A 27,937-nucleotide genomic window follows, 5' to 3' on the forward strand; every position below is an offset into this window, starting at 1 on the left:
CAAGAAGGTTGGCTGATCACCCAGCCCTCAGTAAGGAGGGCGGGCTGGTACCCAGCTGCCTTCTCTCTTTGTTTAGTCCTGGTCCCACCCCATGGGTCAGAGCTGTTCGCACTCAAGGTCCACCTTCAGGTAAGACCTAGAAACACCCTCACAGACCTGCCCAGAGGCAAGTTTCCTCGGTGACTCCACCGAGGTCAAGCTGAGAGAGAAGACCCTCTTCATACTGCTTCTTGATTAATGCAAAGCTGTCTTGGTTTTATTTGTTTTTTTACAGTTCCACACATATAATACTGTGGCCATGTCTGCCATTACCCTCTCTTCATGGCGCTTACTCCTGCCAGACCCCACTTCTTCCCCCTAGTTAGTCCTGTCTTTTTGTGTGTGCAGGTTTTATGCAGGTAGCCGCATGTGCTGTGTGTTCATGAACTCAGCACCATGTCATACCCTGAAGACAGGGCTCCTTCCCTCATGGCCTCCAGCTCTCACTGTCCTCCTGCCATCTCTTCTGAAATATTCCAAGTCTTTGGGGTGACAGAGACGCCCATGTGGGTCTGAGCAAATGCCAACATACTTAATTCAACAGAATGGAGAAAAGAGTTCAGTTCCTGATGAGATTCTACAGGAAAAGATGAGGGGCACAGGACCTGAGCCTTGGTGAGGACCCAGGAGTCTTCATCCTTGCTCAGAGCAGTGAGTTAGCTCTAGAGGAGGGGAGGGAAGGGAAAGGAGGGGAGGGGAGGGGAGGGAAGGGGAAAGGAGGGGAGGGGAGGGAAGGGAAAGGAGGGGAGGGAAGGGGAAAGGAAAGGAGAAGATAGGAGAGAAAAGCAGAGAAGTGGTGGGTAAGGGAGGGGAGTAAAGGGGAGGGAGAGAAGGGAAGGGGAGAGGAGGGGACAGGAGAGGAGAGGATAGAAAAGGAGGGGAGAGAAAGGGAAGAGAGGGAAAGGGGGAAGGGAAGGAAGGGAAGGAAGAGGAAAGGAGAGGAGGTGAAAAGAGAAGAGAGGACAGGACAGAACAGGAGAGGATGGGGGGGGGGGGAGAAGAGATGACAGGAGTGACTCACCCACTGCGACACTCATCAAGGAAATCTAGAAAGCATGTCAGTATCTACCCGGGCAGGTGATTGATTGTATGTGTGCGTGAATGTATGTGCACATGCTCACATGTGTTTGCGTGTCAGGAGATGGGTGTTTTCAGGGCAGATTCCCATCATGTCTCTGAACACCAGGTGCCAGATGTAACAAACCACTGTCCTAAGCTACCCCTGCCCCCAAAGCCACCTACTGCCAGGCCTTCCTTGCCACGATGCTCTGGGCCCTCAAACTGAGCCAAACAACTCCTGTCAGTTGCTTCTTGAGAGGCTTTGATCACAGCTACAAGAGAAGTAACTAGCTTAGGAGACCCAAGAAGGGGAGTGGGGAGGAGCTGTCTCTGCACACGCACCCCTGCGCTCAGCCAGTCAGGTGCTGTGCTGAACGCCTCTGGGACCACATCCCTGAGCATCTGAAAGTCCACCTTAGTGTTCTGGATCTATGTCCCTTCCCGCGGAGACATGAATGCCACTCTCTGCACTGCCATCCTACAGGAATGAAACTAGATTACGACGCCAGTGGCAGCATTTCAACCAAAAAGAACTAGGTTCATCACCAGGACGGTGTCAGAGATGCCTATTATACTATGGATTGTATGTGTGTCAAGTATCTAAATCCAGGATCTGTTTGTGCTGTCTGCTTGCTCCTGTTTCTTGGTGGATTATTTATCGTCTAGCTAACTGTCTTACATATTCTTTTTGGTACTTCCTTAATCCTGAATTCCAAAGCCAACGTATTTTAATGGATTCTTCCTAAAAGGAAAAAAAAAATGTTTTCTTGCCAAAATACTTTCAAGCTCTCAGGAGCTAACTCAAAGCCTGGGTTTACTCGCTGGATCCTTTCTTAAAACTGCAGCAGGCAGCTGAGGGGGCCGGACAGTCGAGGTGCCTGCCTGCTGCCAAGTTTGATCCCCAATACCACAATAAAAAAATGGAAAAAGAAAACAAACAAAAACCACTGTAAGTCTGAGTATATTACAAGCTTCTGTCTCCATTCCTGATCTTAACTCAGTTCGGTTTAAACTGAGCTGATTTGTGAAAACTGCTTTACACTGTAATGAAAAGAACACAAGCTGACTGCTACTAGCTTGCCTCAATACCCCCCACACCCCCAACCACCTCACCCACCACTCCTCCACCTCCCACCATCCCCCATCCTCCACCATCCCATCAACCCCCACCATCCCCCTAACCCTCTACCATCCCCCACTCACCACCACCCCTCACCTCCCACCATCCCCCTAACTCCCCATCTTCCCATCCACACCATCCCCCTACCATCCCCCACCTCCAATCTGTCACCCTGAGGTCTGCTACCAGGCCCTGACTCCCAGCCCCTCTCTTATGACCTAGACTCTGCAGAACACCAGGGAAACATCAACCCTTCTACTAGGTCAGAAATACATGAAGAATACGCTGTCAGGTGATCAATAATGTAAATAGCTTTATGTCAGACATTTGCCTTATTGAACCCAATGCAAAATATTACAGAGTTTTAAAGATTATTTCTACTTTGTGTGTATGAGTGTTTTGCCTGTGTGTATGTGCACACCCTGTACCTGCAGTGCCAACAGAGGCCAAAAGGAGACATTGGATCCCCTGGGACTGAAGTTACAGGGACCGTGTGAGAGCTGAGAACTGAACCCAGGTCCTCTAGAAGAGAAGCCAGTGCTCTCATCCACTGACCCATCATCTCTCCAGACTCTAGTAGCTATTTTTAAGACAAAGTGAGACCGGCCCTTCCATGAGGTTTCACTAGCAGAACACAGCTTTTGGCTACATCCCTAGATCCACACAAGCCACCCCTATCTTCCACAGCTGAGACTGCACCAGGACCATGCTGGCTTTTCTAACACCGTCATTCTTTCTCCCTACCCTGTTAGAGTTTGGATGTAAAATGTCCCCCATAGTCTCATGGGTTGAATCACTTGGTCCCCAGCAGGGGGCAGATTATCAAAGGTTGCAGAACCTTTGGGTAGGAGCCTCTCTGGAGGAAATGGGTCACCAAGAGTGGGCATTGTGGTTTTATAACCCAACTTCCTGTTTGTTCTCTGCTTCCTGTTCTGTCAAGAGATGAGGAGTCACCCTGTGCCTTCCCTTCCATGAGAGACTGTTCACCTTCAAACTGTGAGCCAAAATAAGCCCTCCCTCCCTTGAGTTTCTTCATATCAGAAATTTGGTCACAATGACAAAAAAATTAACCAATCCAAGTATTCTGTCTTCAAAAAAAAAATTTGCCTGCCCCCATACAGCCATGCAGCTGATTCCCACTCACCAGAGCTCCCCAGCCCCTGAGCATCAAAGACCTGCCCCACCCTCCCTCCCCTCAGTCCCTTCCTCCTGTTTCAGGTGCCCAAGTTGGGTCTTTGCCACTAGATGATATCTTAGGTGTGAACACAGCAAGGCTGCACCTCCCAAGCTCCTCACGCCAAGAATGGGCGAAGGTACCCTGCTCCATGCACAGATAGGCACATCCCACCCCTAAGAACGAATACCTGTTTATCTCCATAGTCCTTACAGGTGGTCCACTGAGCTACCCACATAAAGCCCATTCCTGCAAACTCCAGTTTCCACCTCGTCCTCTGGTCTACACTTTAACACCACCAAAGCCCACGCTCAGGACCCACCTGGTTCTTCCTGTAGTCCTGCTGAGAATGTCGCAGCACGCGGTAGCAGAGGCGCAGCACATACTTGTATGGGGCATAGCGCTGGTCGCCCAGGTCCTCCAGCCTCAGCATTGAACCTTCTCCAGCCTTCTCCTTGAAAGGCGCTTTAAGGATCCCAAACACCTAGAGGAATAAAAAGATCCTCCTATTTTGATGAACACACGAGCATGGTTTGCACCCTGCTTGCATTTTAAACAGATAACAAGGACTTTAAAACACCATAGAAATAATGCAATGTGAGACTGTGCCTTTTATATGTGATCTATGAACTCTAAGCAGCACAGTTGCCTGAACAAGACTGGTGTAAGGACAGGACCAGCTGACGTGTAAACTTGGATAAGGGAAATTCCACAGGATCCCACCCTCAGCTGAAGGTAGTCAGTACCTGCTCCAGCAACCAAGTCCCACACAGGCTGTCTGATACTGAGTGGTCAACACTGCACACAAATGAACAATGCTAAGTAAACTCACTAGGTTGTATATACATATAAATGTATATACATATAACAATAAAATCGTGAATTTGGAGGAACTTGAAAGAGGGGAGGCTGGGCAGAAGTAAGATAAATGTAGTCAGTATTTATGCATGAAGTTCTCAAAAAATAAAATTGTTTTTGAAAAGAAGAATTTTATGTTCCCTAGACCTTGAATGATTCCGTATTTATATTATGAAATAAAAAGTTACGTACAGCTGTTAAATATATTCATAATTCACTCAAAGTCCTAAAAGTCCCTGGAATCAAATGCTTTCTGAAAACAATTTACTGCTGTCAGAAAGACTTTGTCCCTGGGACCTGCAAGCTTTATTTCTTAAAAACACTTTTAATACATTCTGTGGCTCTCAATCACACACTGTCTTCAGTTTTCCTTACCAACTCAGCATGGAATGTTAATTAATGTTAATTAATGTTAATTAATGTTAATTAATTAGTGCTATGATTGGTATGTGTTTAAAGCTTTTCCTTGAGGCCATATGTAGTTAACACAAAAGCTAATTATTTTAATCATTTATTATAGTTATATACATATAATTTGATATATTAATAAAACAATAAAAAAAAGTGTAACTTCGAGAATGTCCATGTGCATGTTACTAGGAAGCAAATAATTTACTGGTGTGTTGTGCACTTGAGAGCTCTGAACCAAACTCCCATGACTTCCTAGAGCAGACAGAAGCATGTGTGGGTGTGTCTTAATCAGGGTTTCAATTCCTGCACAAACATCATGACCAGGAAGCAAGTTGGGGAGGAAAGGGTTGATTCAGCTTACACTTCCACATTGCTGTTCATCACCAAAGGAATTCAGGACTGAGACTCAAGCAGGTCGGGAAGCAGGAGCTGATGCAGAGGCCATGGAGGGATGCTACTTACTGGCTTGCTTCCCCTGGCTTGCTCAGCTTGCTTTCTTATAGAACCCAAGACTACCAGCCCAGGGATGGAACCACCCACAATGGGCTCTCCCACCCTTGGTCACCAACTGAGAAAATGCCTTACAGCTGGATCTCATGGAAGCATTTCCTCAAGGGAGGCTTCTTTCTCTGTGATAACTCCAACTTGTGTTAGGTTGACACACAAAACCAGCCAGGACAAGGTGGAATGGTTCCAAAGTCACCCAGAAATTCTAGTCACAAGTTCTTCCAAGGCAGTTCCTGGAGATGCTCTGACCACACTGGGCATTTGGGGACACGTGGTGAATGCCGCCAAGCTGGCCCCATAATGGTCCCTAACTCCTGGCCACCCTCCACGTCCCTGTGGAATTCTCTCTGACAGTGACTGTAAAATTGCTTTTAGCCAATCACACAAAACTGATGGATATAGTGACATCTGTGATGATGTCTTAGAGACTCCATAGCTGAGTGTGGGTCTCCCCACCACCACCCCCCGCTCTCTGGATCTCTCACGTTTAAGGGGAACCATCTTCCTGTGGAGACTAAAGCTTAACACGGTGAAGAAGGCACAGCAGGGGCTTGAGCTGGCTGCTTTCACTGTGTGCACCAAGGTCAGAACATCGATGCTGTGTTCAGATCTTTCTCCACTTTACAGTCTCAGATCTCCACCCAGGGGTGGACGGCGTACAGTTAAAATGAGTCTTCCAACATCAGTTAACCTATCGGCAGCCTCGGCAGCCCACCTCCCAAGTGTCTGTCAAGCTACAGTAACACTAACCTTCACAGGGAGGCAGTGCCTCGTCTGGAGGCAAACTCGTACTAAGTTCTATGAGCAATCTTCGAAGTAGATCTCCTCAGTCCAGCCTTGAGATGGCAGTCGCCACACTTAACACCTTGACAGTCCCTCTGAGAATGCCCCTGAGCAAGCACCACCCCACAGAAGCTGCTGTCACACTTAAAACTCACAGGAGCTGAAATAAGTCTGTAAGGTGCCGTTTGTTATGCAGCAAGGCACAACTGACACAAAGATTTTCCCTGATACCGTAACTCAAAACATAAAGTATGAAAATTTGGCTCGGTAGGCAACTCACCTGTGCCAGTATGTTCTGTTCCCTCATTAGTTTTTGCCGTTCCCGGTTTGGCTTGGTGATGACCACATCCAGAACATCCTGTCCGTTGTTGGTCACATCGGCCACAAAGAAAATGAGGTCTTCCAACAGCTTTGTCACAAACCTATCACACACACACACACACAAAGACTGTGCAATTTTAGAGCATTAAATATTAAGTCTAAGAATTAAAACACTAGGCAAGAGTTTAAAGTTAAACATATTTAATCAACAAAATATAGTGTCAAATGCAATTGCCACTCACCTGAACTTTCACAGTCGTTCCCCCCACCCCCACCCTCGACTCCAATCCCACCTCTGTCAATTATTTGCAAACAGTTTTTAAATAAAATCCTGTGAGTCTCGAGGCCCAATGGGCTGGGGAGAGAACACAACTATGAGTTAATGTCCGCCAAACACTGTTCTTAAAACAACCCTTTGACACCAGGAGACATCAGCAGACTGGAGTGAGCCTGCGGCAGAGTGGTTCTCTGTTCAATGTACGTTCAGCTTGAACCTAAATCTTGTCTCTTGCTGAACATAACTGGAATTGGGACACGAAAAACAAAAAAGCTCAGCCTTGTCATGACTCTTGATTATTCTTAAAATAGGTAATGTTCAATGGGACAATGAGAAGATCATTTTATATATATTCTATAAAATCATGTCTATAGATATTAAATATTAATGTTTTATATTTATATATTACATATGTAACATATATGTGTGTGTTATATATATAATATATATAAAATATACATATATAGTACATATACATGATAATTGAGATTTGGTAGGAATCATTATTTAGGTCTGATATCAATTCCCTATCAGAGATGAGTAGCTGTCTGTTCACACACTCCTAAGAAAAGCCATGCAACAGACTTCTTGTCAGAGTTAGCAAAGTTAGATAAAACATATATTATGTATTTTAAAATATATATTATGCATTTTAACTATTAAATTTATTCTTTACGCACACCTGAAAATAAAAATGGCCACACGGGTTAAGAACAAAGGAAGGACCTGGAGCAGCAAATGGCACACACCTTCAAGTCCAGCACTCAGGTGGCTGAGGCAGGTGGAGCTCTGAGTTCTAGGCCAGCCTGGTCTACAGAGCAAGAGGGAGTTCCAGGACACCCCCAGCTATACAGAGAAACCCTGTCTCTGGAAAAATAAAACTGTGAAGACACAGTCAGAGGCCCCCTTGCCTCTTCAGAATTCAGAGCTCAGTGTGGGCTGCAGTTAGGCAGGTATTGAAGGGACAGGAAGCACACAGAAGGAACCACCCTGCCTGTGATCACATGACTCACATGCCTCCCCCTTTCACACCTCGGTGGGGCCTGGTGGGAATGGGTCAGGTGGAGGCCATGCCACAGCAGATAGAAAATGAATGAGCACTAAGAGAAAAGGCAGTACTGTTCCACCCAGGAGAAGCCTGCATAACTAAATCACAAAGCACACAGAAAACTGATGTTAGGAAAGACAGTCATCACTCTAGAAATCAGAAGGCTGACTCACTGCCAATAAAACCCAAGTAACAAAGCCATTCTACGTGACATTTAAATGAGTGTGTTGTCAGTCCTCAGCAGATAAAGCAATTACTGCAAGAGAACATAATTTGAAATGGTAGATGTGAATGAAGGGTGGATGGGTGAGCCAAGAACCAGCAGAAATCTGAGAAATAGAAGTATATAGAAAATCACCTACGTGAAATTATAAGGCAGTATCAAAGGGATACAGATCACAGCATACAGAGATTTTAAAAGGCAGATCATAAAGAGAAAAAGAAGTTAAAGAGGTCACAGTTGTTATTGGCTACAGAGAGTTCAAGGTCTCCCTGGGCATGGGAGGGAAGGGACGGAAGGGAAAGAAGAGAGGAGAAGAGAGGGGGACCAAGGAGGGACGATGGAGGGAGGGAGGGAGGGATGCATCACAGTTTACAAGACATGTTTATAAGAACCACCACTCAGCTCTGCTCATTGCATAAAGACACAGTGCTCTTCTTAAGGTGCCGGGTTTAGAAGCTGTAGCGGGATATTTTCCCACTACGTTTGCAATAAAGCTCAGTCATTGGGCTGTATGAGAGGTAGGCGGAGTGAGGAAGGGGAGGAGAGAGAGAATCAGAGGAGGAGAGAAGATGGCTGCGGATGTACGCGTGTCTCTAGCAGTCTAAGGTAGTTATAATATCTAGGTTACATAATTGGGCAACAATTCTAATTGTGAGGGCATTTTGTTAATTGAACATCTCCAAATATATAAATCTATTGGATAATCTTTAAGCATTAAGAGTCTTTATTCTACCAGGTACCGCAGGCATAGAGGGAATGGTCTAGGCTCAGCCGAGCATTGTAGACAGCGTGGTGGATTGGCAGAGCCAGCCACCACACTGGCGTCTCATGGGTTCCGGAGGCTGCGCATCTAGCTAGCCAGAGCTCAGGTCAGAGCCGAGGAGCAGCGGGAACATGGCAGCTGCCCGGGAACAAGCCGGACTGGGCTCTGTTTTCTAAATATTACCAGCTAAAAGAAGCAAGTCTAGCATGGTCTCAGGTTCACTGGAAAAACACTCTGCGACTGAGCCATGTTCCAGGTCCCGAGCTGCATGAAGAGGTGGGCACAGCAACCTTTACCTTTGCAGCACCCCAGAGCACATGCTGCGTGCCCGTTCCTGGTACAGATCAAGTCTCAGTCTCACTGAATTAGCTGCATCTCTGAGGAGCTGTAACATAGGCTCCGTGGACAAAGCAAGTCTCTCAGAGACTGTAAGAAGTGTGGCACCTTCTCGGGCTCCACATAACAGTTGACGACACCTCACGTTGCCTTCCTTCCCCATGACACACTCCTAAAACTCTGTTTTCTTGAACAGTCATGTAGTATACAACCAGGAAATTCAAATGAAAATATCTAAGTCTGAGGAAGATGGAGCCTGACACAGAAGCTGCACCCACAGAGTCACTTCCTGGGAACTCACAGGAGAGAGAGAGGAAAGAGAGATTCAGCCACACAGGGCTCGCCGAGGCAGGCCTGCAGTGTTCTCAAATCCTTCCTTTGACCTTGGTTTTGAATAAAAAAAAATAGCTAATAATAACTGTAGTCTCCATAGGGGGAAAAGTCAGGGTTGTCAGTTATTCTCAGAATGAATTTTCTATTGAATTCTAAAGTTGAGGGACTAAGAACCTGCTCAATGCTCTGAGAGGCAGCGTGGACTGCATTGGAATGAGGGTTGACATCATCAGAAAATGCAACCTCCCCACGCTCAGGCCTGTCAGCCTCATTGTTGCTTCTCACTGAAGCAGCAGAGGGACCAGTGGGGGTTGGGGGGTGGGATTAAAAGGGTGTGATCCAGGGTCACTCTGGTCCTCAGTCCTCCTGAGGCAAATCTGGAGGAACTAGGTTCCCCCTGACAGGAACTAGAGAAAAATGACCTGTAGGAGGAGGTACCCAGAAGGACTGAACACCCTGAATGGGAATCTTCACTCAGGAGATACTTCACAGTTACCAAAAGACTCAGACAGGTGCGGTAACATCCTATGAACGTGGGAGACAGGCAGAGACAATATATCAAGAGGAAACATTCCCATCTGAACACTGAGATCCATTTCTGCTGTGAGCTGGCTCAGGCCTTCAATCACCTATAGCTATAAGAGTAGCCAGTTCTGCTTCTGACCTTGGCTTACTGGCCACCACAGGGTGGGCATAAGGACAGGTGTCAAATGCAGGTTCCAGCAAGGATGGTAAGAACAGACAGGAAGCTGAGACCCATTTGACTGCTTCTCAACATAGCAACAATGTTTACATAAGAGGTGTATTCTATGGGATATGTCTAAGGTATAAGATATAATGTATCTAGAATGTATGCATTTAGTGACGGAACACTCAGAGTGTTATGGCCAGCATATCCATTCTGTTTCCTCCAATCCAATCCAATCCAATCCAATCCAGAGCTTGTTAGGTTCACCTATGCCATCACACACATGTATAGTTCATTCCTGTTCCTGGCTGTATGGTACTCCACTGTATGAACATAGTACAGTTTGAGTCTTCAACTATGACAGACACGGATGTCCCTCAGTTTGGGGTTGTTTAGGACAAGGCTGGACATTTTTGCCCTTGTATTCTGGGCTTCTTTTGGACAAATGTTCAAGAATGTCCAACTGAGGTGTGAACCAGTGAGCCACAGCATCTGTTTCTCTGACAATACCGTTCCTGGCTGGGCTGTTTCACAGGGGACTTATCATCTCCATGGCTGTAGGTGAGAGCTCTGGTGTGCATGGCCAGAGACTCAACAAATAGCTCCTTACTGTTCAGATTCAAAGTCTGCAGCAGTGTATCACAAAGAGAAGAAGAAGGAGTCTGTCTATACAGTGAAGCCATGAGAAGAACCAACCATCAGTCATGTGACTAGATCCCCCACTCACTATTTATGAGATTTTTTTCCCCAGTAGAGTTTAACCTCCATTTCCTTTGAGCAACATGGGACTAGCTATCGAAAGATTACCTGAAGGCTTGGGTTTTTAGAATTACTGTGCCTAACATACCTGATGCAAAGTAGAGACATACTGATTTCTACAGTCACAATCTTTCTTTTCTCACACATTTACAAATAAGTAAGTTAGAAATCAAGAACCCAGCTTCTCTGGATGAGTGGCACAGGAGGAAGCATATGAAAATGTGTTGTGCATAAAACTGACCAGAAAACTCAAAATCTAAATATCAATTCAAGTATTGTCATGTGATCTCTAAAAGCATTCAGAATAAGAGAGAAATTAAAGCTATCTGTTTTCGAGCCAAGATAAAATGAAAAAAGTCACTGTATGCCACCAGACACTTTCAGGTTTGTTTTTTGTGTTTATTTATATGTGTAGGTGCATGTGAGTGTAGTTCCTGTGATGGCCAGAAGAGTGCGCCAGGTCCCTCGGACCTAGAATTACAGGTCATTGTGAGCCATCAGGTGTCTGTGCTGGCAAGAATTCTTCACTGATAAGCACCATCAGATGTGAGGCTGCTACTATGGAGTTAGAGTTAGAGTTATTTGCTTTACCGTAAGAATTAATGACTCAGAGTCACATTTGAAAGACTCTCACCTCCTCTCATTCTGAGTGATGCTGCCGTTCTCCAGCTTCTTCACCGTGGTGGCCAGCACTTTGTTGGCATCGTTGGCAAAGTCCAAGTCTCGGACCTCAGACAGCGGGACGCACACGATGGCAAAGGCTTCTTTGTCTTCCTTGGTCTGGCAGGTCCCAATCTGCAACGTGTGTTTGCACTAAACTGCATGGTCTGGAGACTACACTCCTCAGTATCAAGACGTATTGGGTGGGGATGGATGAGATAGAGAAATGCTAACTCCTGAACACAGCATCCTCAAGGAAAGGATACTCATGGACAAGATGGCTCTCCACACCCACTTCCTGCACGGGGAGAATGTCCTTTCACACGCCTCCCTCTGCCTCAAGTACTTCTAAGTAGAGACGATGCACCTGGAATCTTCTTGTTCTATCTTTCTGATATCTGCATCCCTCCCTCCTGACCCACAGCCCTGCTGCAGCCCCCACCCCCACCCCAGGGTCAAGAGACCTGATGAACTCTCAGTCTCCCCAACCACACTTACTTTCAACATGACTGGCCTCTCTTCCTCTGTGTCTATGGGGATGCTGGTGCTTGTTACCCACGTGTTGGTGCACAAGTGCCGTAACCGCACATAGGAGTTCCTAAAAGCAAGAGACATGAAAACATGTAGGTCTGGCGAGATGGCTCAGAGGGTGGAGGTGCTTGCCACTCAACAATGGGGACCTGAGTCCAGTCTTCAGAACACACATGAATATGGAAGGCAAGGACCAACTCCACAAAGCTGTGCTCTGACCCACACACAAAGAGACAATAATAACTGTTCATTAAAACCCTTCGCATATTGACATACTCAACAAACCCATCTGTGATATGGACACTAAGTGTCTTAGACTAGCAACTGTCTCAGGATCCATCTGGAATAAGAAATAGTCACTAGATTCAGGCTGCTTTGGAGCACACAGCTTCACTTCCTGAGTCGTCGGCTTCAGCAGAAACCTTTCAAAAATGCAAATCCTAAGACCTCACTGGTCCACAATCAGACACTTGGAGCATGGCCAGTGAAGACTAGTTTATTCTGTTCTCAGACAGCTAATAACTAAAACATGTGTATAGCCAGGAATCACAGAGCTGCCGAGGGCCTAATTCATGGCAGCTAAATAAGTAAATAGTTCTGAACAGCTCTACAGGTACATTTCCAAGATGGGACAGTGAGCTGCTTGGACTTCTAGCCCAGACCTCATGCCATAAACCACATCCTTCTGTGTCCTGCTTAGTGGCGCTTCCCCGACTTCTCTGGTTTTATTTTTAATCTCGGTGTTTAATGTACAAACACTGACCCCAGTTCCTAAGTAAAATAACAACACGACTAGAGAAGAAAATGGTTGTCAGGGTTACAGGGAATAGAGATGAATAAGAATGAAGCCTGGTAGTGTGAATAGAAAGACACCATCAAGATGCCATCACTGTGTATACCAACGTAAATCTCATTTAAATCTGTGAATATCTGTGAGTGCAGTGCCTGTGGCAGCCAGAAGAGGGCAGCAGATCCTCGGGAGCTGAAGTTACAGGTGGCCACGAGCCACCCTGTGTGGCCATGCTAGAAACTAAACTCAGTTCCTGTAACTGAGAGGTTCTTCTTATGAAGTCTTAGCTACTGACTCTCTGACCTCAAAAAAAAAAAAATTTAAAGAAAATACTTGTGGTAGATAAGCTTCTTGGGGTGTGAGTTATATAGTCTGTTTACTGTTAATTTGGTGTGAAGAGTCGACAACGTGTATACATTAGGTGTCTTTACCAAACACACACACAAGCTTGTGTGCCGACTTCAGGTGCATTTCAACCAGAGGCTCCGATAGGACTCACACTCTGTGTGAGCAATGTTTCCACATTTGAACATTTCTTGAGTCAAGAGTAACAATTATCTGAGTGGGCACCACAGCAGCGGCACCCGAAGAGAACGTCACCTCATTTCACAGTGCTCTCTCTACCTCATCTTCCATTCCCATAACTTCTTCAACAAGAGTGCACAGTGCCTATTAAGAGAAAAGACCTACTGCGTATTGTTCAACCTAAAGCTAATGCATAATCCGTCATGGGATCTAAAATACAACATTTTAGGACCAAACAGAGGACTTGACATCAAAATAGAGGACTTGACCTCAGGGTAACTCAATTATTATCATGTTCTTGCTGGTTCATTTAAGCAGATAAAACATACAGTGTGTTTCAAATACCTACCATGACAAGCACCTAACCCTTGTCCAAGTAACCAGAAACACCTCTGCTTTAGCGTCCAGAATCCTCTAAGTAGGGGATGATGCCACCTAGTGTGGCTGTCCTCTTCCCTGGGTCCTAAGGAAAGTGAGGCCACCACACATGCATCACATACTACATGATGGCCAGCCCCTCTATTTTGTTCTTACACTTTTCAACACAGGTGAGTTTCTCTTCTTCAAACAGCTTGTGTGGTTGTTTAAATGATATATGGCTTCCATTGGCTCGTATGTTTGAATGCTTAGTCCTCAGTTAGTGGAACTGCCAGGCGAGATAATGAGCTGTGGCCTTGTTGGAGGAGATATGTCATTGGGGTTGGCTTCGAGGTCCCAAACATCTTGCCCCATTACAGTTGGCTTGTACCTCTCCTCCCCTCCCCCCTCTCCCCTCTGCCCTCTCCTCCCTCTCCCTTTCCTGTCTCCCCTCTACATCCCCTCTACCACCTTCCTCTCCATTTTTCCTTTCCTTTTTTCCTCTCCCTCTCCCCCTCCCCTTTCCCCTCCTGTCCCCCACCCCTCCCCTCCCCCTCCCCCTCCCCCTCCCTATCCCCTCCCCTCCCTATCCCTCCCAACATGAAAGCTCTCAGCCGCTGCTGCTGCTGCTGCTACTGCACCATGCCTGCCTGCTCCCATGCTCCCCACCATGATGGTCATGGACTTTAACCCTCTGGAGTCATGAATCCCCAAATTAAATGCTTTCTTTTACAAGCTGCCTTGGTCATGGTGCCCCTTCGTATCCACATCTCACCCAAGACTGACTTCACTACTCTCAGAACGACCCAGACCCACTCCTCAGATCTTTCCGGGCCAGTCTGAGAAGGCCTGCTCTAACTCAGCTTCTGACCTCTGACCTCTGAGAGTTACCCACGATGAAGCCAGATAATAGTTATGAAGAACTTGACATGAGTCTTGGCAGACACAAAGCATTTAAGGATTTCAGATGAGGATGTAAGAGGGGTTAGTGTTAAGAGTTTCGTTATCTGTAACACAGTGAATGACAGCTGAATCCATAATTAACACAAATCCTCCTCAACACAGGAAAGAACGTCAGCCAGTCTGGACAGCAGTAGCTAACACTCAGGCACAGCGAGACTTCATAACCTTTTGGTGGGTCTATGCACCTGACCGTGTGTTCTCTCCATTTCCTTAAACAAATTCGCCTACAGTGAATTCAAGACAGATGGACCCCATTTTCGCTGACTTAGATCTAAAATGAATTAAGTCAGAGTCATGATCAAGATCCCCATACAAGAAAGCAGATGTTTGGCCAAAGCAGCAGAGGGCATCTCTTCACAGGCTACATTGGTGAGCAAGTGGGCAGGAGAGACGGGCTCACACCAGGTCACTGGTCAGCAGCTCCCCTCACAAACAAGGCAATCATGGAACCTGCACAACACTGAAGAAGCGTGTCTGCATTTCTGTGTGGTTCCCCCAGTTAACCACCACCATCAGCCAGGCCCAACTGGCTCATCACAGCCTAATTAGAACCACCCCAGCTGGCCTAACAACACGGGCAAGACTCAGTGTGTCTAGGAAATGATAAAAGTTTAACAAAAATATTCACATTCATGCTGAAGAACCCAATAACCTCTCTCTGTGGAACCCTGGCTGGCTTGTTACATGCCCCTCTCTCTCACTTACGTCCCACTGCACTGACCTCATTGCGAGCCAGAAGCCACCTAGAATTTTTTTCAAGCTGATTCCACCTCCTACTTCTGCTGCCTAGAATGTTCATCTCCGATGGGAACCACTCAGTCCACCCAGTCTTTCCTTGGAGAGGCCATTTTCTACACCCTCTGGTCTAACCCAAGTCATTATCTTTTTACAGGCCCCATGGAGATGACGCTCTGAGGAGAGGTTCCCAGTGTGGCTACACTGAATCTCCCTTTCTGCTTTTTCACTTCTGATTTGGCTTGTTTAATTGGCATAATGAACACAGGGGACCAGATCTGGCTTAGGACCCTGGTTGTGACCCACAAGTTCTACATCAACCTCAGTTCACATGTTTATTGGTCCAGTGACCCTGTTTCTCCTTTCGACACCCAGGGCCGGGCCTGCCTTATAACTGACACCCAACAGATACTTAGCTGGGCCACTAACAAAATGAACAAGTAAATGAGCCAAGTGGGAATCTGACACTGAAGGAAATAAAATTTAGACTTAAAATACTATTAGATTACTTCTCATTGCTGTGACCGAAAGCCACTCAGGTGAATAAATGATTCTAATAAAATTTTCAGAATTCCTTTGGTCCTGTACGTTTTAATTATTTATATGAATAAAATAAGCCACGCCAGCGTGTTCACCTGAGAGAGTCAGAATGTTTGTGAGCACTTCCTTCACTTACGGTCTCTTCTACTGTAAAACTTGTATCAATATTACACTTTTCATTCCCTACCTGTTGGGGAAACTATTCAAAGAAATGTTTGTTCGGCCTAACTTTTCACTCATTGATTTCTTATTTTGTATTCATTTTTCTTTTTACCTCGGCACCAGGCAGTCAGCTCTCTGCAAAGTTGTGGCATCAAGTTCAAAAAGGGATGCGATGTCATTTCCATGTGGGACTGAGACCAAGGTGTACATGATCTTCTCCCCTGACTGGCGCTTTTTCTTTGACGTTGGAAGCTCCCCGTCTCTCTGTGGAAGAGGTTCAAGGTTATTCAGCATCTTCAGATTTAGAATTAACTGCCCCAGCTAACCGGGACATTCAGTGTGAGCTTGCCCATCATTCCTTCACTGGGTTATGGGAGTGTCTGTTCTGAATCACCCTTCAGAAGAGCAGGGCTCACAGCCTTTGTAAGGATTATAGGAGGTCATACAGCCCGTGTTCCCAGGAGAGGTGGTCTAATCTGAGCATGCACAATGGTTACAGTTCCTTCTCTGGTGGCTGTATACCTGTTACAACATAACGATTTGACCCTCCACATTTAAGTCAGTCACCAGAATTCTCTAAATGCCACAGACGCAAGAAGACATACAGATGACCAATGAACGAAAAAAATTTCGCTCAACCCCACTAGTTACGGGGGAAACGTAAATCAAAACCGCAGCATAGCAGACAGCCTCCCACCTGCTAGGGACATGATGACCAAGGTCCAGAGATAAACAGCCAAAGGTGCAGAGAAAGGGAACCCTTGTATCCTGTGGGTGGGGTGTAAAGTATCGTGACAACACGCAGCCCAAGGATTCTTCCTGTGGGCACGACGGTGTGGGAAAGACACAGGGTCATGTTCAAGTGTGCAAATGCAATCCTCCACCTCACAAAGAGACCTATATTCCAGGCTGGCTGAAGTACTAGTCAAAAAGACATTCATGTAGACAGACAGACAGACAATAGAAAGAGAGGAAGGAAAGGAGGGAGTAAGTTAAAGGATGTAGATTCACTGGCCCACAAAAAGAACATCCAGTTTCAGTCAACTGTGAATGGCAGAGCAGCAGCTTTCTGTGGAGGCTCCAGACTATGAAACACAGCACTGACTGCCAGTAACAGAGGCAGGAAGGCTGGGGTCGGGGGTCAGGGGTCAGGGGTCAGAGGTCAGAGGTCAGTGGTCAGGGGTTGGGGGTGGAGGGAACAGATGACCTTCCTGTAGAGAACCAATGGAAGACCATGTGTAACTGCAAACCTTTCCTCCCTTTCTCCTTCCTTCTTTTTAGACAGGGTCTCCCTAAGTAGCCCAGGCTGGCCTCAGACTCACAGAAACCCTCCTGCTTCAACCTGCCAAATGCTGGAATTAAGAACATGAGTAGCCACTCCCAGCTGGAGTTCCTTCTCAAAGACAGAGGCTGCCATGACCTCTGATGTTAAAGACAGCACTGATTACAGTGAAGAAGGTGGCAGAAAGAGACTAAGTCAGAGGGGGGTCCCAACACTTGAAGAGGCAGAGGCAGGGAGATCTCTGTGAGTTTGAGACCAGCCTGGTGGCCTCACCTCCAGAATGAATTCCAGGACAGCAGAGATACACAGAGAAACCCTGTCTTGGAGAAAGGGGGACAGGGATAGGAAGTTTGTTTTCAGTTACATCCTTGGGGACACGAAAACTTTCAGAGAATTGAGCACACTCAGGCTGGCGCATTTACAGCGACCACAAGCTATTAATAGAACTTGGGAGTCTGCAAGTCTATTGTTGCCAAGAGAATCACAGATATGTTCCTTCCTTTGGAGGAGGTGACCAAGAATGTAAGAGCACAGAGCTGAAGAGCCAGTTCCTAAATGATCTTCCTGGACACCCAGGCAGTGAGAACCAACAATATCTCTGTCCACTTGCTGCTCTTGCAACCAAGCCCCACAGGCTGGGTAATTTCTTAGATCTTGATTCTGAAAGCAGGGGGGCTAAGCACACGAAGGTGTGAGCTGTTGAGTGCCTTAGTGCTGCACCATAACATGGAGACTACCGCCCATGGCAGCCAGAGCCACCAAGCCCCGGTGAGCCTGGTTCTGCAACAAGACACACTAACCCACTAGCCCAAGGAATCCAGCAGTGACGTCTCTCCGTCACTGACTCTTCATGCCCACGTCCTCCTAGGAAGCCCAACCCCACTGCAACACTGATGATTAAGTTTCCAACACAGGCAACACGTTCAGAGGTCAGCAGGACATAAGTGGCTTACGTAGACAGGAGAGGCTGTAATCAAACTACAACTGATCTCAGGGACATGAGCTCTTCTCAGTTACACTGAATCACATTTTGAAGAGAGAAGACTGCTTCATAACTTCAGCAGACAGAGCAAGATTGCAACAGTCTTGTGTAGAGGACAAAAGAAGTTGCAGTGTTCTTGGGAAAATACTGTATCACTAAAAGAAATACATTGTATAACTTGCTTACTGAGCCCTGCCTCCACGTGGTATAACCAGCTTTTGATGTGCGTACTCTTTGGGTGAAAATGCACTAAACGGAGCTATTGAGAGCTATTTACATCTACAGTCTTGACAGTGTGACCTGTACCTCAGTCCTCTGTGAGTACATAGTAGGGTTCAACCCGCTCTTCACCCCACTTTTGAAACGATAACGGATGATTTTCTAGAATGACAAGAAGATGTCAGATGTAGATTCCTCTACTGTTCTTCTTGGTAATGTCTGCCTCTGAGGCCCAACCAGAGTGGCCAGGACCCTCCCTGTATTTTGACACTTACACTGCAATGATTCTTTTCAAAATCTGTATGTAAAAAACTTGCTAATTAGGGTTAATTAAAACACACCAATGCAAATCATTAATAGTATTGGAGACTTGTGGCTTTATTGTAACTACACAGAACACATGGAATGGATCATTCTGCTTTTCCATCCTTCCCATTGGCCCTTGCAAAATAGTTGTAATACATAGAAAATTTCTGTACATGAGTCATTTCACAACTGTGTGTGGAGGAGCGCATCCAACCTGCCTACATGACTTTACAAGAGTCTCGTCGGAACCTTCCTGCTTTGACTCTCCCACACTCTGGCTAGCTTATTTAACAAATTCTACTTCATAAACAGTTTGGAAGTAAACATCAAGACTGCTCCTTGGAATTTTTAAGCAATTAAATATGAATAATCTGCTATGAGTGTACCAGACACCTGGAAACTGTTTTTCTAAGCAGATTCCACCCTTGAGCCACAGGCTGGAGAGAGGCAGGATGGAAGCCTGACCTCTCAGCCTGGCCTCTCTGCACACCTTGCATGTCTGTCTCCTTCACTTCAGCTCAGAAGCCTGCTTGGCCCTGCACGTAGGCACTGCACACTCAAAGAGTGTCTGTATTCCTCACCTATCTCGATGCCCTCAGAGACTAAAGGCACAGAGACATCATTGTCCTAAGCCTGCAGCCATCTTGAATTTGGAAGAAACCCACAAAGGACACACAGTCCCCCAGGGAGGTCAGGACCAATGAGGGCATTCAGCCGCACCCTCAGCAGAAGCGAGTCTCTGAGTGTTCCCTCTGTGGGAACCGACTGGTGCACTTAACAGTGACTTCTTCAGACCTCCTGTGGAACCTGGACTGAGAGAGAGGTAACCAGACTGAGCCAGACCGGGGCTGCATAGTTACGACCCAGTCTTCCTCTGTTTAGACACAAAGCTCCTGTCAGGACCCAAAGACAGCTGAGCTCACTGGCCTCTTTCACACGCTCCTCTTCCCACTGGGGACACAGTGAAAAGTCCCCTCCCTCTTCTCTTCCCTCTCAGTCCTCTCTCTAATCGGTGTGTCAGGATCTCATGCCCAGCCTGTCAAGGCTGCCAGAGTCGCCAGAAAACTTTAGTTATACACATAGTAATGGGTGTGGCTTTGATAAATAAGAAAAGCAATCCTGCATCTTTACAGCATAAAGAAGATTCTGTCTAAACTCATGAGTTTTGTGGATTCTGCTTATAAGACCCTCGATTTTTAAGGGGAAAAAAGGGGGACAGAGAAAATATAACTCCCTGCAGAGAATTTTGAAAGTGTCACAGTCTGCCTATTGTCATAAAAATGGAAGAACCAAGGGAGCTTAAACAGGCACCTAATGTACGCCCAGCTTAGGAGCTAGGGTCTCAGAACGCTGCTGGGTTCATGCTGGTTGCTTACCAAACAGGCATGTTTCAGATAAGTCTGTGTATGTGTGGTGTGCATGTGTACATGGGAGTGTGTGTGCATGTTCCTATGTGTGGGTGCAGGGGTGTGTGTATGTGAGTGTGTATGTGACTCTGTGTGTGTGTGTGTGTGTGTGTATGAATATGTGTATGTGTGTCTTTGTGAGTGTATGTGTATGGGTATAGGTAATTATTGTATGTGTATGTATGTGTGGGTATGTGAATGTGTGTGAATATGAATGTGTGTGCATGTCCTCCCATGTAGGTGCAGGGTGTACATATGTGTATGAGTGTGTGTGAGTATATGTATGTATGTGTATATGTGAGTGTGTGTGAATGTGTGTGTGTATGAGTGTGTGTGTCTATAAATATATGTATGTGTATATGTGTGTATGTGAGTGTGTGTGTATGGGTGTAGGTGAGTGTATATGTGTGTATGAGTATGTGGGTATATGAATGTGTCTGAGTAGGAGTGTATGTGAAAGTTCTCACATATAGGTGCAGGGTGTGTATATGTATGTGTATATATATATATATATTTGTGTGTGTGTATGTGTGTGTGAGTGTGTATGATACTGTGTGTATGTGTATGTATATATGTGTTTATTTGTGTGTGTGTGTGTGTGAATGTGTGTGTGAGTGTGTGTGTGTACCAGAGGTCAATCTTGAACCTCATTTTTTGAGACAAAGTCGCTCACTAGGAGTTAGATCTTGAAAAGTAGGCTAGCCTGGCTGCTCAGTGATCCCCAAGGACCTGCCTGTCTCCCCCCAGTGCTGGGGTGACAGGCAGCACCACCATAGCCAGCTATTTTTAAGTGGTGCTGAGGTTGAACTCCAGTCCTCACGCTTGCAAAACAAGCACTTGACTGACTAAGCTGTCTTCCAGCCCCAGATGGCATTTTTTTAAAACTGGGAAGAAAAAGTACAGATCTCCAGGGCTATGCAGGGAGGCACCTGCCCTTATGCAAAGCCACTAGGGAGCTGATGGTTCTGCTCCTGCTTCAGCCCCCACTCCTGGGGAGGTTACTTCAGGGCACCCCAGAATACCTTTGTGTTGACTCATGGTGAGTCACTGACTTTAGAGCAAACATCACATTGCCTGTACTGTTGGAGCCTGAGATGTGCTGGGAGAAGCCCTGTCTGGCTTTTGGAGCTGAGGTACAGGCTGCAGGAGACTGCTACATCTCTGGTACAGCTCTCCCCTCTCTCCTCAGACCAAGCTCCTCTCTGCTTGGGAAGCCACACATCCCAGGATGCCTAGGGAAGCTGCAAGGACTTTCTCTGTCTCTGTAAGCCTCCTCCTCCCCAGAGCTTCCTGACAGACCCTCTCTGCTTTCTAAGTCTGCACACCTTACTGCCAGTGAGCCTGGAGAGAAACCCATGGCAATGTGAAGATCTGACAGCACCTAAACCCCCATCTCCAAATTCTACGGATCAGAATTTGAAAGTGCTTGTTCAACAGTCTCCTTTTTCTAGAACATTCCCATGTATACAAACACACACAGGCCTGAGGTTGGCCACACAGGAGGATTTTGACACTCAGAGGACATCTAACAATTCCTGGATGTGTTTTTGGTTGTCGCAGCTGAAGGCTGGGCTGGGGTGAAGCTGCTAACACCCAGAAAGATGAGATCAGCATGCTGCCATCTCTCTGCCATCCAGAGGGTGCCCCACTACAATGGAAGGAACACTACCTACAACTTACACAAAGGACACCCCACTGCTCATACAGAGGACCCCTTACCACCACCACAAAGAATTATCTGGTCCACAGTGTCAACACTTCAGACTCAGAAACAGAACCATCTTCAAAATAATCAGATCCCATGCCACATAAATATGGCAGTGTTTGCTAATATGAATAGCATTACAGAGAATGAAAAAAAAAATCCCCTCTGCAGAGCCGTCTGAAAAAGATGTGGACCTTCAAGAAGAAATAATGACCATCAGGTTCCCAGCTGGGCTTGACACGGTGCCAGTGTTTACCGGGTGCACGGGGATGTGCATTTGTAAGATTGGAAATAATGGACCCCTTTGTAAAGTGTACACAGCAATTTGGTCTTAATGGGAGCCCCGACACACACCACCTCCCTTCTGAAACACCCTGCATTAACCTCTGAGGCTTCAAAAAATGGAAGGGGATGTTTTGATAAAGGTTTCTGAATTACAGGAAAAAAATATTAGCAGGTCATTAAGTCACCAACACGGGGAAAATTAAGGGGAAAATCAGCACCCTCGACATCAGTGTTACTGGAACTCGGCGTGAGAGAAGCCGGCGTTCTGTTTTGGGAAATTGATCTTCCCCGTCACCGGCTGCAGCCTGACTCGAACAGCCCCTATCCTTTTCTCTTCAGACAGAAGTGTAATTACTGCAATGTGGCAAGCACACTATGGAACAAGAAGCCACACTGTGTGCACCACACCTTCACGGCCTCAGTTTTCTTTACACTCAAACTTGAGGCTCTGGAGGGAAGCTCGTTAAACCAAACCTCTGCGGCTGGCTGTCTCTCGAAGGAGACTGGCACAGTCCAGAATGCACCGGCCTGTGTGTGATTGCAGTGAGGCTGGGGACAGGCTCTCAGATGTAGGAGTGTTCTTCTCAGCTTCAGTGGAGGTGAAGAAGGACAGCAGCCCAGCCCAACAAGACTTGATTAGAGAGAACGGACGTCACCCTGAGTCTACTACTTAGCACAGAACCCTGTTTCCTATCCGCTCCGTGAAGTTACGTTGTCTATGTCTGCCCACTCTGCTCTGCCCACGCACCCAGCTGCATGGCCACCATCCACGCAGGAAGCAGAGCAGGGCTGTAATTTAGCCACACAGTGGGGAGGTTTGATGGATGCCTTCCTAGGAGAAGCAACTTTTTCCCCAGTACTAAGGACTGAACCTACAGCCTCACATGTAAACCCTGTATCATGAGCTACACCTCCAGCCCTCTTTATAACATCTTATTACATTTAATTTTCATGTGTGCATGTGCATGGATGTAGGGGGGCAGACGACACAACACACATGTAAAAGTCAGAGGACCCTTTTGTGAAGTTGGTTTTCTCCTTTACCATATGTGTCTTAGGGACAGAGTTCAGACCCTCCGACTGAGTGGTAAACACCCAAGAACCATTTCACTGCCCCCCTCTTTTAGATAGTACTTCCAGAAACTGAACCCAGACACACCATAGCCTATTTCCCAGAAGCCTCAATGCCTTGCAATAACCAGTCTTCAAGAGACAAGACTGTCCCTTAGCGCCTCCTCCTGTCAGGGAGTGGAATAGCATCTGTGTCCACATGCTTCTCTGACCTTTCTTTCTATTGAGAGGTTTCTGTCTTGGGGCCCTAGTTGGTTTATTCATATAAAATAGGAAGGGAAACATTTGGGACATACTGACAGAAAGTCTACTTACCGCATTCTTTCCTTCATTTTGAGCATCTCGATAGTCAGGATTAAGCTGAAAAACAAAGCAAAATTAGTTTTAAATTAAAAGTGCCAGTAAGAATGTGCTGAGCCAGGCTGGAGAGATGGCTAGCTGTTAAAGGCTAGGCTCACAACCAAAAATGTGCTGAGCTTGGGCTGGTAAAATGGCTCAGTGGATGAAGGTAATCGCTAAAAGCTGGATGACCTGAGATCAATCCCAGCATGCACCTTGCATGTGCTTGATCAATCTCTCTCCCTCTCCCTCTCCCTCTCCCTCTCCCTCTCCCTCCCTCTCCCTCTCCCTCTCCCTCTCCCTCTCCCTCTCCCCCTCCCCCTCCCTCTCCCTCTCTTTCCACATCCACCTACCCCTCCTCTCTCTGTGTCTGTGTCTGTGTCTGTGTCTGTGTCTGTGTCTGTGTCTGTGTCTGTCTCTCTCTCTCTCTCTCTCTCTCTCTCTCTCTCTCTCACACACACACACACACACACACACACTTATGAACATGCTTAAATACCACACACACAAAGAAGATTCCTCCAGTGGCCCCACTACTGACCTGGAACCCAGACCCAAAGAATCTGCCAAACAAAAGCTGACAGGAACAGTCTCTCTGTCTCAGACATAGTATGGTTGGCCACACAGAGATCTTTCCTGGCCAATAGACTTATGATCAGAGATGATTCGAAGCTCAGAATGTAACAGGGCACAAGGCAGAGGCGCAGATGGAGGCAGGGGGCTTTCTAAGAAATGCTCTCACATGGGGAGAGGAAACGGAGCCACGGGTGGCGTGCCCACCGGAATGACACTTCATGAGAATGAATGACATGAATGAATGAATGAATGAATGGCAGCACTCTGCTATGAAGAAGAGTCAACAGGACCTCATGACAAACAGACAGCTGCCCTGCAACTGAGGATTTAGAAAGACAACTGAAGTACGGTACTAAAGAAACAAAAATACAGAACAAAACCATATCCCACCCTGTGGCTTCACTCAGATTTTATCTAAAGATGGTGGAAGAGAGCCAGGCTGAGGGAGGGAGGAGCTTTCATCTGTGGCGTCATCTGTGCTGTCACACATGGTCACATGGACTTTGGTATTATGCTTGTGTTTGTTTTTTTTATTCTTTATATTATGATTATGTATATTCGTTATATACTATACATATATCCCATCACAGATATATATTTATATTTATTTATCTATTTAAATATATTAAATAAATATATTTGTATATCTATATATAAAATCTGTGGGGTCAGTAGTGATCCTCAACTTGGCAGAATTTGGATTCGCAGGTCTTTGGGCACACCTGTGAGGAATTACCCTGGTTAGTTTAGCCTCTGACCTCACCAGTGTGGCTTACGTTAATTGAGGGGAGAAGAGCCTATTAAAGTATGAGACACCACCATTCCTAGGGCTTGATCCTTGACCACCTAAAGCTAAGAATCGAGCTGTTTTGACTGCGGATGCCATGTGGCCAGCCACGGCAAGCTCCTGCCACTGTGAAGTTCTTGCCATGATGGAATGTGGCCGGGAACAGAATAACCCCTTCCTTCCTTAAATTGCTGTCCTTGGAGTATCTTATCTAGTAACAGAAATGTAACCAGTACCAAGTTAGGCAAACTGTATCTAGAGCTGTAGCTAAGGGTTACATTTGCATTCAGGCTGAATTAGGATACTTAGTTCCAGATAATAGTAAACCCAAGCTCAGAACCATGACTCATGTAAGCAGGATGTACACAGAAACGGGAATCGGCCCAACTATGTCCAACACAAAACAAAGCTGCCCTTTGAGGTACAGCTCGTATCCTACCATAGACCACGACACACTATAAAATTCAGTTTCCAAACTCCACCCTTTCAAGGTCACCCAGTTCTGTAAGGCCTTTTAAAGCTTTGGACCTTGGGAAAAGTCACCCAGTGACTCCGGTGTCCTTGAATCTGGAGTCCTTATCTACAAAATACTGAGACCCCAGTCTGTGAAGCCTATGACTGAGCCCCAGATCTGTAGACATGTGCGACTGAGCCCCAATCCTATGGAGACCCCTGATGGCCATAGGTCTGGCCATCATGGTTGAGGGTCACACATCCCTGACTTTGGTTGCTTGCCAGTCATCTCTGTCAGTCAGCAAAGCACAAACTAATAATGTTTAAAAAGGAGGAAAAACCATGATGTGGGCCTTCACTGTGGGCCTGGCTGGGTTTACAATCACCTAGGAGACACACCTCTGGGGCAGTCTGTGAGGGCGTTAGCAGAGAGGTTTACTGAGGAGAGAAGACGGTTCTGAATGGAGTGACTACATCCCACAGACTGAAGAGCCTCAGACCAAATAAGACAAAGTGAGAAAGGCACCAGCATTCGCCTGGCTCTGCTCCTCGAGGCAACTGCCTCAGAGTTCTGCCACCTTGCCTTCCACACCAAGATGGCCCATAGCCTGCAGCTGTGAGCAAAATAAACCACTTCCTCTCCCATTGCTGTTGGTAGCATTGTGCCACGGCTATAAGAAAAGTTATTACTGGAGAGGAAGAAAAACTTCCAAATAACCTTGCAGCCACATGCGTTCACAGACATTAACTGTTAACGATAAAATATGCACACCTCAAATTCTACTACTTTATCCCCTCCCCAGATATAGTAACAGCTGTAGTTAACAGAGTAATTAGTGAATGGTGTGCAAATAAAGAAGATTGCCAAAGAAGGAAGAAAAAGGTGTCTTAGGGCAATTCCCGAATATTTTAGGACCTTAAAGAAAATATTCCATTATGCTAAAAAACTGATTGATAAATCTGGCTTGGTGGAGAGAGAGAGATCTCTTGCAATAAACACTAACAGAGCAACTTTAAGGAGAAAAGGTTGTGGCCTATGGTATTTAGACTCCTAACTCTGGCCACCAACCCTGTAAGGAAAATAAGACATAAATACAGTCAGCTATACCACAAAGCAGAGAATTTGACCAGAGCTAGGAGGAAGAAATGAATAATTTATAAATATCATTATAGGACAAAGAAAGGGTGGAATGATCTGGGATGGGCTAATTTATTCAAGAACTATTCCCAGGGGCTGGAGAGGTGGCTCAGTGGTTAAGAGGACTGACTGCTCTACCAGAGGTCCTGAGTTCAATTCCCAGCAACCACATGGGAGCTCCTGACCATCTGTCATGGGATCTAGTGCCCTCTTCTAGCATCTCTGAGAACAGTGACATACATACAGAACCGTATATTCACATGCATAAAATTAAAAAATAGAATTATTCCCGGTGTTCAAGGTAACCATTGAAGGATGGGTTGAATTTTAACCGGCAGATAAGGGAGAGGGGTCACCACAGGTAAGAGAAGCAGGACTCGTTTGCAGAGTCTCTTGTGTGATGTTGTTTTAAAAACTATTTTTAAGAGTTCATTTAACTTCACAATTCCGCTTCTGAGGAATGCTCTTAATCCTTAATTCTTCACAGCTAAGCAGCTACTGATGGGGAATGTCCCGGAGTCATGTGATGTCAGAGTGAGAGAGCGCAGGTCTGAGGGATGGAAGCTACACCCCGAGAGACTGCAGCCTCTGCTCTCCTGCCTCCAGGAAGCAGAAAGGTGTGAGCCAAAACAGAAAGACTCCACAGATAGACTCTTATGTTGAAAGGCAGATCGCCCTGGACCTCGGATGCTTTTAAGCTAAAGGGAAGGTCAGGCCACACAAGCCAGTCTGTTAAATGAATGATATAAAAATCAGTCTTATATGTTTACATTTGACAGCATCTAAGTATAGAAACTGCTGTGGAAAGATAAGTTTTTTGATTCTCAAGTATTAATGCCTATAACGGGGTGGGGGAGGGGCAGGGGGCATCACTGTGGGGAAATGACCAAAGTTTTAAGAATATTTACTACATTTATAAGATGGTGAAATAGCCAAGACCAAAATCGGGGTCCGCAGAGCAGTGAGAATGTAGTGGTTACTGGCAATGTCGAAAGGTGGCCTTCCTTCATCAGAACACTGTCAAACAAAGTGCAATGTGCAGAAGAGAAAGTCAGGTCGGCACAAGAGTCACGCTAGTGGTCCCGAGTCAGATGCAGGATGCCAGCAGCCTTCCATTCACACAGCAGAAGGAAACAGACTGAAATCATAGAAGCCCACAATACACCCTCATCGTCTTGCTTTCTTTTCTTTGGAGCAGGAGTTGGGGACACGGATGTGTTTCTGCATGCAGGTGCAGTACTTGTGGAGACCAGAAGAGGGCACCAGACCCTTTGGCAACATGAGCGAGGAGCATCAACTGCACTGCTGGTCTCAGGGACCCGCTTCATCTGCTTAAGCAATCTCCCCGCTGAGCCATTTCCCACTAGCTGTTCTCTCTCTTTCTCTCTCTCTCTCTCTCTCTTCCTCCTCCTCCTCCTTCTTCCTC

The 27,937-nt window shown here is 46.3% G+C and overlaps 1 protein-coding gene across 1 annotated transcript in view; it reads right to left on the reverse strand.

The window, feature by feature from the left end:
• Positions 1–27,937, reverse strand: part of Itpr2 (inositol 1,4,5-trisphosphate receptor type 2) — a 381,718-nt gene that overhangs the window by 259,670 nt on the left and 94,111 nt on the right. Inside the window, exons 10-15 of the mRNA XM_034511341.2 lie at positions 23,534–23,578; positions 16,075–16,226; positions 11,858–11,957; positions 11,334–11,494; positions 6,232–6,373; positions 3,715–3,876 (exon numbers count right to left, since the gene is read on the reverse strand). Of these exons, the coding sequence (XP_034367232.1) occupies positions 3,715–3,876; positions 6,232–6,373; positions 11,334–11,494; positions 11,858–11,957; positions 16,075–16,226; positions 23,534–23,578 (762 nt within the window). The remainder of the gene's footprint in view (positions 1–3,714; positions 3,877–6,231; positions 6,374–11,333; positions 11,495–11,857; positions 11,958–16,074; positions 16,227–23,533; positions 23,579–27,937) is intronic.

Source organism: Arvicanthis niloticus, chromosome 9 (genome assembly GCF_011762505.2).
Source record: "Arvicanthis niloticus isolate mArvNil1 chromosome 9, mArvNil1.pat.X, whole genome shotgun sequence".
In the NCBI taxonomy this organism is placed as follows: domain Eukaryota; kingdom Metazoa; phylum Chordata; class Mammalia; order Rodentia; family Muridae; genus Arvicanthis; species Arvicanthis niloticus.